A 15,795-nucleotide genomic window follows, 5' to 3' on the forward strand; every position below is an offset into this window, starting at 1 on the left:
AGAACCAAGCTCAGGACACTGGTCCACAAGAGACCTCCCAGCTCCACGCAATATCAAACGGCAAAAATCTCCCAGAGATCTCCATCTCAACACCACCCAGCTTCACTCAAGGACCAGCAATGAACAGTGCTGGACACCCTATGTCCACAATGATCTGAAATTACTGTTAAAATACTCTTTTCTAACTTCATATCATGTTGGATTTTCTTTACAAACTTCGACTAAAACTATATAACAGACTGAATGCAGGAGATGTGAGAATCCATTGGTCTTATATTAAGTCAGGTATTGAAGAGATTTAGAAAATGCATAATAATGCCACTCTTCTCACTAAATTACTTATTGTTTTAGAAGTGTAATCATTTTTTATAAAAATATTATTTACATTAACATGTAATATATTATTTTAATTGGGTAAATAAATACCTAGTTTAAACTTTTATAGTTTTAAACACTTACAGATTAAATAGCGATAAATATAACCCACATAAACAAAAGATCTTTGGAATTTCCAATAATATTTAAGACTGTAAAGGGGTCCTGAGACCAGAAAATTTGCAGATCACTTCTCTAATCCATGGGAGAGGGAGAGGAAATGAATTGATATGAGTTTTAGGAATCAAAGAAAAATGTGACAAACACATATTACTATATTTTAAGATTAAGGATTATAAACGTAGGAAGTAGGCCAGAATAAAGGCTTGGTGGAGGAGGTAATAGTTTAATAACAAAATGAACAATTACTAAACTGGGGTAGTTGCAGTAGAAATGGACAGAATGTGAATGTTAAGATCACTTTGGAGTCAATATCAAATGCTTTGGAAAGTAATCTGATCTGCAAGAAGAGACAACAAATACAGTTTTGAGAACATGAATCCAAGGTGACAATAGAAAAAATTTGTAAAGGAAAAGAATGTACTAATGGCATTTTAACTAGAGAACATGGGAAGGAGAGCATGTTTAGAAGGAAAGAAGAATTCAATTCTAGATGTACTGCATCTTAGGTACCTGTGAAATGTTCAAATAAGGATTTCTAGCAGTCAACTGAAAATGTTAAACCAGAGATCAGAGACAGATAAACTTTCATTTAATCTATCTAAGGGGAAAGAGTGTAGATGAGATTGTTGATGAAGAAATGACACAGATAGAAAAAGAAGCATTGTTATATGTACATAAGAAAATTCCACAAATTCTGAAAGTTTTACTTTTCATATGACATTTCTTGTTTTTTACAACTATAAATATGTTTATATTAGGAAATTTGATTTTACAAAACATACAATTCAGGAGAGAATGAATTAGCAGTTCAAAATCAGAGCACTGCAAGGTCAATGACCTCCATCAACCTACCTAAAATAATTTTTGTTAAATTAGATTCACAACATGCTTTTCAAAAGCACATCTGCAGGTGGTATACAGAGATATGCAGGTACTGCTAAGTAGCCATGTGATAATCAGGCTTTATTTGTTAATATTTATGTTACCTCTCTGTCTAGCTGAGATGATGATGTGGTGATCACACCTGTAGTTGGATGCATAGAAAAGAGGGTGGGTGATGCTGGAAACTGCTCGATGATGGAGTACCTTAGACGCGTGTGCAGTGTGTCAGGCTCATCTTTGTCAGTTGCACAAACCTGTCCCACGGTAGTACCTACATACAGAAAAATCCTCTTTAATTTCAAAAACTTTTACAGTTTCAACTTTCCCTTTATTTGACTCCTCTCCATCTACCACAAAAAAGTTTTGGACCACGTACTTGATAATAGTAATAGCTTTTATACATTTTCAGACTTCTATATAAAATAGCACTTACTTTTAAATATCCCAGCATTCCAACATTTTGGAATTTGGTGACCATATTTGTATTTACTGTATTTATTGTATAAATTTATAAATGTTGATAATATCCCTCCATGGCCTTTGTATTTCTAGACTAAAGAATTCCAATTATTCTTTAACCTTTTTCTATTTGTAAGCCTACACTTAAATTGATCATATGGGTCAGTTTGCTCTGAAGATTCTTGGTTTAGTTAGATCTTTCTAAGGGAAGACTCAAAATCTGCATTCCGACTCCTAGCTGAAATGGTCAATTTTCAAAAGATTGAGAAAACATATTATTCTCCATGACCTTTATGGTAATGCCCAGAATACTGTCTATCATTTAATCACTATAGAACATCAGCCAGATCTCTTCAAGGCCAAGACATCCGTTGCTCAAAGACTTATTCTTTTTTAGAAAAGAATATTCTAAAAATATTCTTAGACTACTTAGAAAATATGGTCTCTTAAAAGTATTTATTTTACCTCACACAGGAAGGCAAAGTAACATTGAGTCACTCCTATTTTTTAGGCACTGTGCTTGGCCTTCAAGGTATATTGTGCTTCATTTAACTTTCAAAACAACCTTGTATATTAATATCCCATTTTACAGATGAGGAAACCAAGGCTTGTCAAGATTAGGAAACTTGCCCAGGGTCATGTCAGACAGCTAGCAAAAGGCAGAGTAAAATGCCACCTACAGCCACCTGTCTAGCAAGTCCCTTGTTCTTGGCAGCAGGATGCGCCACCTCCCAGTGGCCAGAGTGAAAGTCAGCTAACGAATTGAAACATTGAGTTGCCGTATATTGCCACGGTAGGTACTCACCAACTCTGCAATTTTCAGAAACATTAAAAATGTAAGTTGTTTCTGTAAAAATTGGGAAGTTATCATTCTCATCCTCGATTCTGATTAGTAGGGTCAGTGGATATTCTGGAGTATATCCATCCTGAGTTGTTGCAAAGGCAACTAGCTGTGAAGAGAGTAAAATTGAAGAAAAAAAAAAAAATACGGTTCAAACTTGCTTTCGCTTTGGCTTTCATTTGGAGACTGTTCAGCATCACAGTGTGGATTTCACCATTTGTTACTGTTTTTGGATGTGAACATAACCTTAATGCCAGAAGAGATGGTTAATTTCATGGTGCACTGTAACATTTTATGTTTAAATTTATCTAATATAATAACATAGCTAAATTTGGTTTCCTCACCATTGCTGTACTGTTGTTCATGAGTGTAATGGTTTTTATTATTATTTTCCCGAAAGAGTCTTGAGAACTATTTTGTTTTGTTTGAAAGTTTCAGGTGCATGAATTTTAAATACAATTTTCTGGATCTTTTATGACTTTGAATTCTTAGGATTCCAAATTCCCCAGGTGCAGTTAACTGAGATATTATTTTATTTTCTAATTAGAATTTTAGGCATATTGATGATTGTATTTAGATAACTGTCTTCATAAGAATTTTTTTTTTTTTTTTTTTTTTTTTTTTTGGTACGCGGGCCTCTCACCATTGTGGCCTCTCCCATTGCGGAGCACAGGCTCCGGACGCGCAGGCTCAGCGGCCATGGCTCACGGGCCCAGCCGCTCCGCGGCATGTGGGATCATCCCGGACCGGGGCACGAACCCGTGTCCCATGCATCGGCAGGCGGACTCTCAACCACTGCGCCACCAGGGAAGCCCAAGAATTTTTTAATTTAAAAAGGGGGAGTCAGAAATGGACCAAATGAGTGGCTATAAATTGGGTCTAGAACGCGATTTATTCTTTTGATTTTATAATATGAATTTCAATTCCAATTTTTCTCATAACAGCTATCATAGAAAGAACAGACCATCACAGGTACTTAGAAGGTCATGTTGTAGTAATTCTAAAACTAAGTAATTACGTCATCCAAAATAGATATAAAATAATTAAAACTAAGTTAAGCAAAATGACCAGCTCCTGTTGGAAAATCAACACATTAGTTTAAATTCATATATATTAATGCTCATCCCACCACAGGAGGTTGCCCAGATGATGAAAAGACCTAGTTATCCTAGTTGAGCACTGTCCACACTCCTTACTTGCTCACCACAAGTCAAATTTCTCTCATTGCAAAGGTACCAAGGCTTAACTTCTGAACTTGACTTACCTCCTATGGTATCACTCTCAGTACCATAAAGAGGTTCACAGATCTTTTCTGCCTAATAAATAACTACTGTTCAAAGTAGTACTCTTTTTTGCTTTTGAAAAAAAAAATAGTAAACTGTAATTCCCAGAGCAATCTAATAGAATCGAAGGCTATTTATTCTATAAAATTCTTTTTGCTGCCAGTCAGGTCTGTACTATCAGATATACCCAGAGCACGGATGCCAAAATCAGAAAACAGTCAAGAGTAAATGAATTGAGGAAGAGAGACGAAATAGCCAAGTTTAATTTTACTAATACAATATGTAAACTTTAGACTTTACCTCAAAAGATGGATACTTTTCACGATCTACAGGACGAGTACAAAACAGGTTTCCAGTATCTCTCTCTACATAAAATAAATTTAGAGGTTCTTTGTCAACTCCAGGCCCACTTATGGAATAGTAAATAGTGTAGTTTTGTGCTGTATCAGATTGAACCTAGAAAGTAGACATCATATACATAAAAGACTAATTTGTATTTCAGCAAAACTTTCATTTATATACTTATGCAATCACACTGACATTTTACAATAAGCAATTGCCCTCTTTAATTTATTATTATGTCTGAATGAAAAGCAGCAATAGAATAAGGAAGGCTAATAATTGTGAAATTCAAGAGCAAGGCATGAGGAAAGTAATGTAATAGCATCTTAGCTTTCCAGAATAACTAAGAAATACTTTAAAGGCTACATGTAGCAACATGGATCAAGCATTGTGGACTTTCCCTGTCTTAGATAACAAAGTATTCTGAGCATGAACAGTTACCCTTTTGTCAATGTTTTACACCTGAAGTTTTATTATATATAACATAATATTTGAGACACTGGGTTTAAAGTATGCTGTCGGCAGGGCAAACATTTGGAAAGTGGTTTCCTTAATTAGTTTTTGTTATGTCTCAGCATCTTCTCTATTATAGGGGCTAAATGGGAGGATGAAAATGAGTGAGAATGGAAATGACATAATATCCTGGCCAGTGTGCTACTTTGGTATTTGATTCAAAAAGAAAATTTTTTCCAAATTGTTTTCATCCTCTTAGTAGGATCTTTATCTATTAGGATGACTAACAATTATTTTCTAACAATTTCTTTCTCAACTTTAAAATGCTCTTTTCTCAGCTGCATTGAATTTGTTGGTGGGATATAAACAAGGATTCTCTCTCACCATTTCAAGAACTGGGGGAAAAGAGACCTAAGAGCTAGACTGAATGGTAGTGACCACTGATAAGGGAGGAAGGCAAGAAGATTTGCTAGGGTTTCCACTAAAAATGAAACAGGGGAGAGAAAATGTGGATCCAGTGTGATTTAAGCAGTGGACTTGGGAAGAAACCATGGAAAGGTGTACGTCTCTTTCCCCTTCATGGCATTTGACCTGTTATCAACAATTTCATCCTTTGTTATGGAAGATGTTTTGGGGTTTTCTAGACTATGCCCAGGCTCTGAGATACCCTTGATGATATGAAATTTCATTAAGGAAGCATGTGTTTGAGAGTGCTATATGGGTTTTACAGTTTTATAAATGGCTTTTGCATGACTAAAACTGCAAAAAAAAAAAGTATACGTAGGTATAGAGAGATGCATTTATACCATATATTGAAACATATGGTAGACATACTCACCCATATATTCATACACAGATACTTTTTAAATAACTGCATACTCATTGTCTAAATTTTTTACAAAGATGGAAACCATAGACTCTCACAGTGGAAGGAAAGTAAATTATACCTGTTGAAGAAAAAGTGGGAAAGGACCCAAGGAATTCTCAGGCACTGAACAAGGAATAGGAGCCCATCTTCTCTTGGCACGTATTAGAACTTTTTCTTGAGAACGCCTTTTCCTCAGTACCTCAATTTAGAAGACAAAAAAATATTAATAATAAATAAAGCCAACAAATACTTTATTTTCAAACTTTAAAACTCTGATACAGCTTTCTCCTCTCATGAGGATTAGCTGGGGAGACGTAAGACCATGGTAGTGCTTGAAAACCAAATGAAATGTCAATACTAGAAAAAAAATAACAAAGAAATCCTTGCCCTAACTGTTATCACAGCAATCCTCTTGAGAAAATAACTTGGTGGGAACATGGAAGAAAGAGAGATGAAATTGGAAGCCTAGAAGCAAAACTGGAAAAAAAAAAAACTGTACTGTTGCCACACTGCCATGCAAAAACATGGGAGGAGAAATATGAAAAGAATGTAAGTAGACAGGTGTCCTTCTAAATTTAGCATAAGCATCTTCCACTCACCGGCAACTAGGAAGAGCCAGGGGACCAACAGAGAGATCTGTGTCAGAAGGAGGAGAGAAACATGGTGACAACTCTCAAACAGCTGTCATGAATAATGGCCAGTGGTTGAATGAAGTCATTTTGATCTTGGATGCCAAAAAGTCATAAGTATGCGTGAAGTCCAAACCTTAACCTAAAATAGTCCTCCATTTTCTAAGACTAAAAATTAGGCTAAGATACATGAGATCTATCTCTGGATGCCTCATGTATCTCAGAGTAATTAACCATGTCATGACCCTATACTGCTGCCCAGAGTAGGACACCATCCTAAGTCATTAACATGCCATATGAGTTCTTGAATAATTAAAAGCTACAAAGTCCAAGTTATATACAAATATCTTAAGCAATAATGTTTCTTGTTTTGGAAACCTATTCCACAGTGAAGATCAAGAAATGCTTCTCTGTGTCTAATCTCAAGTTCTCATGCTGTCCCATATCCCAATTTCTCCTTTTATGTCCCCAATAAAAAGAAATTATAATCTGTGATAACCTATGTTGAACAGCCCTTCTCCATTTCAACACTGTTAACTTGAGTCATGGCTTTTATTCTTCTTCAAGCTAAATTATCCCATATCTTTTCTGATTCACATCTTCCCTGGTCATGTTAGTTACACCTGAAGAAAACAGTTCGTCATACTTCATTTTTATACTTTGGTATACCTTTGTTTGTTGCTCTAAAAGGACAAGTATTTTCTTCTCTTCTTGGGTCTCTGTGTTGGAAAGTAATAGGGTAAAAGATCTCTTCGCTGAGGACAAAAGAATGGCATTTGTTGTATAGACTGAACCATCTTCTAAAATTTGGAAATCAGGATCACTTGAATGAATTAGATTTGCAGATTTAAAGCACTCCTTCAGGTTAACTGTAGAAAATATACAGACCAATCATTTGTAAGGTAAAACAAAGCAATATATAGCTTTAACAGTAAGCTATGCATTTGAGGTGGAGCAGTCAAAAACTTTAATTACACTGACACTTGGAAGTTTTGCATTGTTAAAAGGACATATGAAACTATACGGTTATTTAAGTTGTGCTTAACTAAACATATCCATCACTTCTGATACCTACTTCAGAGCCTTTAAAGAAGAGACATTTGTTCTGAAATAAAAGCATGTGAACTCTACAGTTTGAATACTAAACTCACACCAGAAAAGTTCTTCTTTATTAACTGAAACTAGCCACAGAGCAATACATGAGAACACTTAAAATAAGTTAAACAGAATCTAGAGATTAAAACTGGCAGTTATTACATTAAATTATTACTGAACTCTTTGCATCTGTTGTTGAATAGTCATCGTATTCTGTATCTTCATTGGTCTGATCTTTTGGTATACATTTGAGTTATATGAAAAAAATAATTGAAAAAAACATATGTGGAAGTAAATGTTGTAAGATACCAAAACATTTTAGGATGAAAATCCAAAAACAACACCTTTAAACTCAAGAAATAGTTTCAATACTATTTCTCAATTTCACAGACATGTGTTATAACATATACCATATCCTTCATCTAACATAAATATTAGTAATTACTTCATTACTCAAACTAAACAATTTTAACTACTTTATATAATCACGTATTTCAATAAAGTACAATATTCCGTTCATTGGATTGACACCATATATATTTTTTAAAAAGTATTGGAATGTACTATATTAGTTTTAACTATAAGTTCCAATACAGTTATCCTCCTAAAGATTACACTAATTTTACAAGATCATACCAAATTAGGATTTATTACATATTTTGGTAGTTTCTTACCTCTACCAATAAATTTTTCAGCATCTAGTTTGGAGGGAACATGTAGTGTCACTGTTTTGCAGGCATCACAGGCAAATGTTAAGATCTAAAAAAATCAGTATTATACATTAAAAAGAGCCTTTTCATGTGTACATAGTTTATACAAATTTGTATAATTATAAATCTGTTTATATAATTAGAAAAATAAAATAAAAAGCATACACTGGATTAAGAATTCAGAAAAAAACTGCATAGAAGAGAAGAATAAAAACAACAGACTAAGAGCCATGGCTCCCTCCCTCACAAAGCATGTAAACTCAGAGAATTGCTTAGCCTCTTGGGCTTTGTTTCCTAGTCTGTAAAATGAAGTCAATAATAATTTCACTAACTTAGTGGATATACTGAGAAACCAATGACACCCTTTTGTGGGAAAGCACTGGAAACTATTAGGAAGGCAGCACAGGTATGTAAAAGGAAAGAGAAACAAAAACAAATTTAATGCGCCAGCAAGTTGTTTCAATTAACTGTCAACTGTCTATGAGTTTTGGTACCAAATCAAAAATATCCTAAAGAAAATTCCGATGCTTTTAAAGCGAAGCACTGACTCATTGCCATGGAGTGACTTAAAAAGTATTTACATATGACCCCACGCATATAAGCACACGACTTTGAAATATGAACTTATTTTGAAGTTCTCAATAATGAGAATTAAGGTCAGTGTTAAAAATATTTCACTTAAAAAATTTAAATGATTTAGTGATTTATGCTGAACCAATTCCCATACAATATATATTTGAGCACACTGAAAATAAATTCTGTTCCCTCTGAAACTTTATAATGGATGCTTCTGAAAGTTTCACAGTTTTTTGCAAAGGTTTTTGACGAAAAGCAAAACAGCCAACCAGCATTTACACTGTTATTTAAACTTTTACTTTTTTTAGTCATACCGCGCGGCCTGCAGGATCTTAGTTCCCCCACCAGGGATCGAACCCATACTCCCTGCAGTGGAAGCTCAGAGTCTTAACCGCTGGACCACCAGGGAAGTCCCTACCCTGTTATTTAAAAGTCTATAAACATAAATTAAAATCATCAAAATTTGGATGAAAATTTTTATTTCCAAAATGCACTAAAGACCATTTATGTATCTAATTTAAATTATGTATGAAGGACCAAGCATGGCAGAGATTACATTTCATTTGGAACTCAGAGTGGACATAACAAAGAGACTGTACTTGAATTAGAAATAAAAAGATGAAAAGAATCTTCATTGGTTGCATAGCCCAAAGAGAATAGGAGTAGAATCAGACATGTGAAGAGTCCAGCTCAAGGTGACAGAAGGCATACACCCAGTGATTCATTCAACCAACATTTCTTGGTTTTTGCCTAGGTGCCAGGAAGTGTTCAAAGGCTACTACGGTGAACAAAGAGAACTCGACCTCACAGAGATTATTTTACACTAAGAGACAAAAAGTAAATACACAAATGCACAAAGTTCACACAATGCCAAGAGTAAGTGTTATGAGAAAAATAAAACAGGAAGAGAGGGTGATAAAGACCAGAAACTTGAATGAAAGCAGGACACAAACCAGTTCACTAACTGGGGAAGAGTCTTCCAGGTGGAGCGAAAAGCCAGGCCAAAGGCCCTGGGAGGGGACTTCACCTGGTGTGTTGAAGGAACAAAAAGAAGGCCGTAGCAGTAAACACAGTGAGAGGAGAGTGAGAGGACATGATATTGAAGAGACAATCATAGGCATATCATGTAGGGTCTAAAAGGCCACAGTAAGGAGTGTAGATTTTATTCTGAGGGCAAAGAGAAGCACAGTAGGTTTAGACACTGTGGAGTGGCATCACGGGGTGAGCATTTACACAGACTCATTCCAGTGGCCATGTGAGAACAGACTATGGGGAAGACAGAGTGGAAGCAAGGAGACCCATTGGGAGGAATCTATCTGAGAGGAGAGGTGGTGACTTGGACTAAGGTAAAAACGATGGAAAAGGTGAGAAGTGGCCGAATTAAGACAATATTTCAGATAACAGTATCCTGGACATCCAGTCATTCATGCATTCAACAAATACTTACTGAATGTTCTAATATGTACCAGACACAGAGCAGTAAAAAGGATTCTCATGAAACATTCAATTCAAGGAAAAGACTTATTTGTAATTTCAATAATGGAGGATAAAAGCTATGACAGGGAAGTACAGGATGCTTTGGGCGAGCGCTAGGAACCAGCCTCCTCTAAGAGCCAGGTGAAGAGGGGCAACAAGTTAGCCATGTCACAGGGAGGCAGAGCTTGTATGCTGCAAACATAGGAACTGCACATTGCAAAGGCCCAGAGATGACACAGACTTGAAAATGCAGTTTGCGATGGTTGATGCATATATAGCACAAGAGGGACGGGAGTTTAAAATGGATTCACAGAAGTAGGTGTGGGACAGGTCCTGAACAGCCTTAACAAAGTACACATATAGATCTTTTTTCCTAAAGATAATAAGAAACCAAAGATTTGTTTTAAGCAGATAAATTACTTAAGCAGCTTTCTATTTGAATAAGGTTAACTCTGACCAGTGTGACGAATGAATTAGGGGAACAATTTTCATTTCCAATAATGGGACCTAGGGCATTCAGTCCAACCCCCAGGCCAAAACTAAAAATGATGGATACATGCTTTTAAACCATCCTAAAACATCCAGCTAGACAAAAACTGAGGATAAAGCTGGAACACAGTAGTAACCAGAAACAATTTCTAATCTGAAAAGATTAGATTCTGGCTTTTTGGCCTCAAGAGAGCGGAGTGAAATCAAAGCACAGACCTGCCTAAGATCTAAGAGAAGATCTGTCCACATTAATCCGGATCCCCAAATGCAAAACCTTCATTGTAAGAGTGAGCTAGAAGTAAACTGGTCCTCACATGGATTTGTGATCCACATTCACATCACTCATTTGTTCTAGGAAACACAAGCCACTAATTAGTTTAAAGAAGCCCTGGCATGTGATCAGCACCATAGGTGCTGAAAACCATTTGACCAAATTCAATAACCATTGCTAAACTTTTTTAAAAAGTGCCCCCAATAAGAATTGATAAGTGCTACTTCAATATAATTTTATTTTATATTATGATGACATCATCAATGGAAAAGCACTAGCAGTAGCCTCACTAAACTCAGAAACAAGGTAGACTTCCCAAGGGTCATCATTTACAGCTAACATTACATTAAAGTATATTAGGCAAGAGAATGATATTAGATGGCATATGAATTGAAAAGAAAGAGGTTAAAAAAACCCCACTATTTTCATGTGATATGACTATTTATCTGGAAAACCCAAGGAAATTAACCACAAAACAATAAGAAAATTTCATAAGGGAGCAGAAACTAATAAAATACAGAAATCATTAGTCATCATACACATAAACAAAATCTGTTAAACAATATAATGGAAAAGAAGAAATCATTTTCAAAAGTGATAAAAAATTAGAATACCAAAAAGTAAACTTAACCAGAAACATGTAAAGTTTATTTGAGAAAAACCTGAAAATATTTCTGAAGGACACAAAAGCAGACTTGAACAAAAGAAATATATATTATTATTTTGGATAGTAAAAAATCAACAACATAAGTATATCAATTTATACTAAGTTAAATTATAAAGTTTATGATCCCAGTAAAAATCCCATCAATATTTTTTCTGGAACTAGACAAGCTGATATAAAATGTAATAAGGAAAAATAAACAATTAAAGATAGAAAAATTATGAAAAAGAAAAGCAGTGAAAGGATATTAGCTTTAGCAGATACTGAAAGGTCTTATGAAGTCTCAATAATTAAAACAATGCAGTATTTGGTATATGAATAGACGGAAAGAGAGTAGATGCATATAAATTGGAAAGGAAGAAGTAAAACAGTTTCTATTTACATTTGTTACAACTGTATATAGACCATAGAGGTTGTAACTTTTTCTTAACACTCACTAGCCATTTATTAGTTTCTATTTCTCCACATTCTTGCCTACAGAGCCTGTTGTCAAACTTTTGGATGTTTGCCAAATGAGAAATGACATTTCAATGTATTTCTTTTTTTTTTTGTAATACCATTTTTAAAATTATTTATTTATTTGTTTTTTTAAAGATTTTTTTTATATGGACCATTTTTTTTCTTTTTTCCTTTAACATCTTTATTAGAGTATAATTGCTTTACAACCAATGTAGTTTTAAATTCATCTTTCCTTATTATGAGTAAGGCTGAAATATTTTATAGGGCATTTTTATTACTTTATGGTTTTTCAGGTCCATGTTCATGCTGGACTCCTTGATTTAGAAGAGCTCCAACCACAAGATGGAATTGTATAAGGAATGATTTCGATTTAGCAGTGGAGATCCCTGATGACCTCAGAGAGACAGAAACTTCATTAGGTGTTTAGGTAGAGGCAGCGTTCAAGTGGTCACCAAATGTGTGAGGTGAGGCAAGATGAGGAAGTTGGGAGAAGCTGATTCACAGAAGGGTGAAGGATTACTCGGGTGCATGGGGAAGAGGAAATGTAAGGGGTGTACCCCAAGCCATTTTTATTTAGTAACGTTTCTACTTGGTGAATTATTTATTCACCCCATGTAAAGGATTAGCTATTTCTACTTTTTTTTTTTTTTTGCGGTACGTGGGCCTCTCACTGCTGTGGCCTCTCCCGTTGCGGAGCACAGGCTCCGGACGCGCAGGCTCAGCGGCCACGGCTCACGGGCCCAGCCACTCCGCGGCATGTGGGATCCTCCCGGACCGGGGCGCGAACCCGCGTCCCCTGCATCGGCAGGCGGACTCTCAACCACTGCGCCACCAGGGAAGCCCATACTCTTCTTTACACGTCTATCACACATGAGGCTCACAACCACAACAAGCATCTGAGGCTAGCAGGACTTTGCACAGACATGCACATGAGCATCAGAACATCTTAAGACCCACCAAGCCTTCCACCCAGAATGCAGTAGGATGAGGGGGGTGGCCACAGCCACCCCACTTCTGGCCTATCCAGCTTTGAAGCTAAGGAAGGCCAAAGAATGAGGATTATTCAACTTTAGTTTATTCCCTTATATCTGCTTTCTTCTAAAAAGGAACTGAGAACACACAGAAAGTTGTGTGTGTCAGTATATAAGAGCAAAGCTATTTATGGCCTGTGCCTTTTAGTACCCGTGCCTAATCATGCCTTTTCCTTCAAGGGCAATGTTTAAAAAGAAGTGTCAAAAAAAAAAGTCAACTTTATTAAGAATCTAACCAAAATCCGTTCCTTTTGTCATCAAGGACGTATCTTACGACCGTTATTTACTCCCTTCTTGATTTCCTCAGCTGTGAACTATTACTTGCTGTGCACCCGGCCCTTTGTATGTTATTAATGTGCCCCGGGAATTTAGTTAAGGGTTTGAAGTCCCTGGAGTTCCATGGGAAAGGCATTCTAATAATAGTAACAACTACAATTTCATTAGTTAAAAATTTCAGGATTTCGTTGTAAAATGAGAGCGGTAGAGTAAGGGAAATTACACGGATATTTCCCGCCGCCAGTTGCACCCCTCCCAGAAGGAATCCTCCCTCTCTGTTCTCCAGGCTCGTCCCCTTTTGTCCTTCAGGGTTAGGGACTGGAGCCCTAACGCCTGCAGCTCAGCGTGAAAGGACACTACCCGCTTAGCCCTCTGTACTTGGTCTATGTAAATTTTGTCCTTCCAGGGGACCCAAGCCCTGACTGGGGAACCTCTGATCCCACACTCTCCCAGGGGCTGCTCCCCCCGCACTGGATTCCTATGCCTTGAGGTCCCCCAAAGAGATCTCAGTCTTTCCTGCCAGGGAGGGGGGCTATCCCTTCCGAATAAGGCCACCTCCTTTTTCCCTCCCAGCTTTGGGGTCTTTGCTTTTGGCTTCTTCAAAGCTGGAAGGAAACTAGAGCTGGAGGGTTTGGCGGGGGATGGGGGAGCGGGGAGAATCTGTATGCCTCCGAGGCGAGAGATCGGGAAAGCCACTTCCCCGAAGTTTAAGGGGAATGAAATCTCACGTGCTGACAAACAATGGAAACCGTACCAAGGACCACCGAGGGCCGGCCCATATCTACTATCTTTAGGCGCAGAGGGTGGAGACCGCCCCCGCCCCAGCTCTTCCCTCCCCGCTTCACTCACACACTAAGGTCAAAAGGCGCCTAGTCCTTTCACCCAAGGACCTGCGATTTCGGTCGCATCCGCCCAGCGGCTCCACTCGTCCGCGGCCGGAGCCCCGCACTGAGGTCGAACGGACTGCCCCGCCCGGGGAGGTGCGCGAGACGCAGAGGAGCAGCGCGGGGCGCGCGGCGCTCGCCGGCTTGTACCCAGAGGCCACGGTTTGCGATGGGCGTTTGCAGCCGCTCATCTGCCTGCGCTGATCACATCTACCGGAGACACCCTTCTCCGCCCCTGCGGGATCGCGGCCCCCAGCTCGCTCTCCTCTGTCTGCCCTCCGCCCTCCCCCAGCCTACGGCACTTTTTTCAGCCAGTCCCAGGCCCAAGAACCCCCCGCATGGGCCGCCGCCACCACCGACCCCCGCTCGCAAAGTTTCCCCTCCCTCCCCCCATGGGTCCGCGCGCCCACTCGGGACCGGTGTCCGGGCAGCCACTCACCGCGAGGGTCAGCAGGAGTTGCCGGCAAAGGGCTCCGCTCGCGGAGCCTGTGGGTCGCGCTGCCGCCATGGGAGGACTCGGAGGCAGGTCGCCGGCCGAGGCACCCGGAAGGCCGGGGTGGGAAGGCGCAGCCGGGCGAAGGGCCGCGGGCTAGGCGCAGGCTGGGCCGGCCGCGCAGGAGTGCGAGGCAGAGGCGGTGGCGCGCGGAGGGAGCTGCTTTTCTTCTCGGTTTTTCTGAAGCTCCTGCGTCTCACCCCAGGGTCTTTTCCTCTGACCGAGGGTGGGGTTCCAGGCGCGTCCGAAGGACACCGATCGGCCCCTCCTTGGTATTTTCTCAAGTCTTCATTTCTGGAAGAACGCCAACAGGTGGGAACTCCCTCTGGCCGCCACCCTTTTTCTGCGCTAGGTGTTTCTCACCGACGGACACCACCCATATGCCCCATCTCCCCACCGCCCCGGTATCCACCTTGAGGATTAACAGCCGACCCTGCCCAGCAGAAGCCCTGACTGTACAGAGACTCGGTCCCCGAGCGCGTCCTGCCGCAGGAGGGGGCGCGCTCGCGGCCTCGACTCCGCCCCGTGCGCAGCGGCCAGTTTCAGACCCGCAAAGGCCGCCTGGGAGCTGGAGAGGTCGCGTTTTGTGTCACGGCTAACTAAGGCCCGCCTATTAGAGGGTTGACCCCAGGTAGACTGTTTTATACACTCTTTGCTGGAGTTAATTTACTGCAGACATCCAAGTGCAATTCAGACAGAGGTTTCATCTGTGGCACACCTTTCTTGGGGTCTAGTTTGGTTGTTGTTGTTTGTCTTTTTTTTTTAACAGAAATGTCATGGCCAGTATAGCAATGATACAGGGAAATTACAATAATTAATCAATTAAAATAAGGGAATCCAGGCATCAAGGGTGAGTTACTACGGAAAATACATCTTGTAGACGTTGGTTAAATGTGGGCCTACTGATTTCCTCCAAGACCCTCCTTTGTCACAGTTAAAGACAACCACTGACCTTCTTGTAACTTACCTCCTAAATTGGACTCCTGGACGTCTGAGATTTCTCTCTTCCCTTCCCACCATAAAAACCAGAGTTCGTGGTAAGAAAAGAAAAAGAATAGGATAAAGTGTATGTTTTGGTTTGAAGTATACTTAAACTAGATGAATTATAGGAGTACT

General features: G+C 39.1%; 1 protein-coding gene across 2 annotated transcripts in view; it reads right to left on the minus strand.

Annotated features, from left to right (window-relative positions):
• Window positions 1–15,478, minus strand: part of LOC102976649 (desmocollin-2) — a 32,586-nt gene extending 17,108 nt beyond the window's left edge. Inside the window, exons 1-7 of one of the 2 annotated variants that reach the window (XM_055080372.1) lie at window positions 14,626–15,477; window positions 8,025–8,109; window positions 6,925–7,124; window positions 5,706–5,825; window positions 4,264–4,419; window positions 2,645–2,789; window positions 1,485–1,651 (exon numbers count right to left, since the gene is read on the minus strand). In XM_055080372.1, the coding sequence (XP_054936347.1) occupies window positions 1,485–1,651; window positions 2,645–2,789; window positions 4,264–4,419; window positions 5,706–5,825; window positions 6,925–7,124; window positions 8,025–8,109; window positions 14,626–14,694 (942 nt within the window). In that variant the 5' untranslated portion in view covers window positions 14,695–15,477. Of the gene's footprint in view, window positions 1–1,484; window positions 1,652–2,644; window positions 2,790–4,263; window positions 4,420–5,705; window positions 5,826–6,924; window positions 7,125–8,024; window positions 8,110–14,625 lie in introns of both variants that reach the window. The other variant, XM_024120631.3, reaches the window with a different exon arrangement.
• Window positions 15,479–15,795: the final 317 nt, after the last annotated feature.

This window comes from Physeter macrocephalus, chromosome 19 (assembly GCF_002837175.3).
Source record: "Physeter macrocephalus isolate SW-GA chromosome 19, ASM283717v5, whole genome shotgun sequence".
Taxonomy (NCBI): domain Eukaryota; kingdom Metazoa; phylum Chordata; class Mammalia; order Artiodactyla; family Physeteridae; genus Physeter; species Physeter macrocephalus.